The sequence below is a fragment of the Notothenia coriiceps genome, unplaced genomic scaffold, assembly GCF_000735185.1.
Source record: "Notothenia coriiceps isolate Sejong01 unplaced genomic scaffold, NC01 NC01_scaffold00033017, whole genome shotgun sequence".
NCBI lineage: Eukaryota > Metazoa > Chordata > Actinopteri > Perciformes > Nototheniidae > Notothenia > Notothenia coriiceps.
The window spans coordinates 829-2437 of NW_011365718.1; the positions used below are offsets into that span (position 1 = coordinate 829).

At 44.4% G+C, this 1609-nt stretch overlaps 1 protein-coding gene across 1 annotated transcript; it reads left to right on the plus strand.

Moving 5' to 3' along the window:
• Positions 1-211: 211 nt before the first annotated feature.
• Positions 212-1310, plus strand: LOC104961285 (E3 SUMO-protein ligase RanBP2-like; the record flags this gene model as incomplete). The annotated part of the gene is made up of 4 exons (XM_010789554.1): positions 212-301; positions 397-548; positions 644-1148; positions 1290-1310. Coding segments are annotated over 3 exons (623 nt in total), but the record flags the coding sequence as incomplete, so codon positions are not given.
• Positions 1311-1609: the final 299 nt, after the last annotated feature.

A 1609-nucleotide genomic window follows, 5' to 3' on the forward strand; every position in this document is an offset into this window, starting at 1 on the left:
TATTAAGGATTTGTAATTATTATTACATTGTAGTACTTTTAAGTTGAGGATCAGAATAGTTATTTCAACACGATGAAAATCATCAGATTGAATGCATTGCTGTATCATCAGATGACTTTACACAGTGTGTGTTGTTGTGTCCATCACGCTGCTGGCTGTATTCCTGAATATAATGCAGTATTTGATGATAACTTTTTGCCGCCCTCCACAGACTCCTCCGGCTTTGGCTTTGTGACATTGGGAGGTTCCTCTTTTGCTGATTTGGCCCAAACCACAGACGGGTTTGCATTTGGAGGTCAAGGTGAGCTTCTACATTTTCTCCAGTCTTCTTGACAACCGACTGTCTTAGCAACAACGTCTTATTTCAACACCATCTATTGGTTTTCATTTATGAAGACTCCAACTTCTCATGGGCAAACGCTGGGGCGACGGTATTCAGGGCGGGCATGAGCTCTGCGCCAAAAAATGACAACGGTGAGGAAGGCAGTGATGAAGAGGACGCTAATAATGGGGACATTCACTTTGAGCCAATCGTGTCACTACCAGAGGTACGTTAAACTGAGCTGTCATACTGTAGCTTTCCATTTTCCACATTAATTGAAGTGATGCGTTCAGGATAACTCCTCGTCTCTGCGCCTCTCAGGTGGAGACCAAGTCTGGAGAGGAGGATGAGGAGATCCTGTTCAAGGAGCGCGCCAAGCTGTACCGATGGGACCGCGACCTCGGCCAGTGGAAGGAGCGTGGCGTCGGCGACCTGAAGATCCTCTACCACCCGAGCAAACGTTTCTACCGGATCCTGATGAGGAGAGAGCAGGTGCTGAGGGTGTGTGCCAACCACACCATCATACCAGCTATGGAACTCAAACCCATGAACGCCTCGGCCAACGCGCTGATCTGGACCGCCACCGACTACTCAGGTACTGAAGGAGGGTTGATGCAGAGTCTGCATTTGTCCGCCCGAGAGGACCCTAATCCGGGTCCTGTGGGTAGTTTGTTCATGAAACTGTTTCTCAGGGCTTTTTAATATTTAAAAACCAATCGAACCATTTTTACCGAGCCCTGAGAGAAAAAAATGCTGACTCACTTAGCACATAACTTAAGGTAAAAATACCCTTGTTACTTATCGTAACTGCACATACAAGTTATCAGATTAAAGCTGATAGGTATAAGTATCATCACTGAGCGATCAGAACTCGCGACAGGGGACGGAAACACAGACATCACAACACGTAGCTTTACGGAGCATTCACGGGAGATCGTCTCACCTTAGCTGTTATTCTGATCAAAAGTCGTGTTCAATGGCATTAAAACGATAAAAGATGTTGCTGAAGGTTAATCCAATGTGTCTGTCACTTTGAAAAATTATTGATAATTCATCATTCCATTTTTATGTAAAAAACAGAAATTTCATATTAGCTGCTAATGATAGCCACCAGAGTGTATAGCAGCTTCCGGTTCCGGTGCATTCTGGCTGCGCATCACTCATTCACCAATGGATAATGTTTAGATGGATTTTTATCATTCATCAAACTCGAAGGGGGCCAGAGATATGGAAAATGACCCCAGAAGTGTTTTTTTTTGCTAAATCTCTAAAAAGGTAAAATGTCAC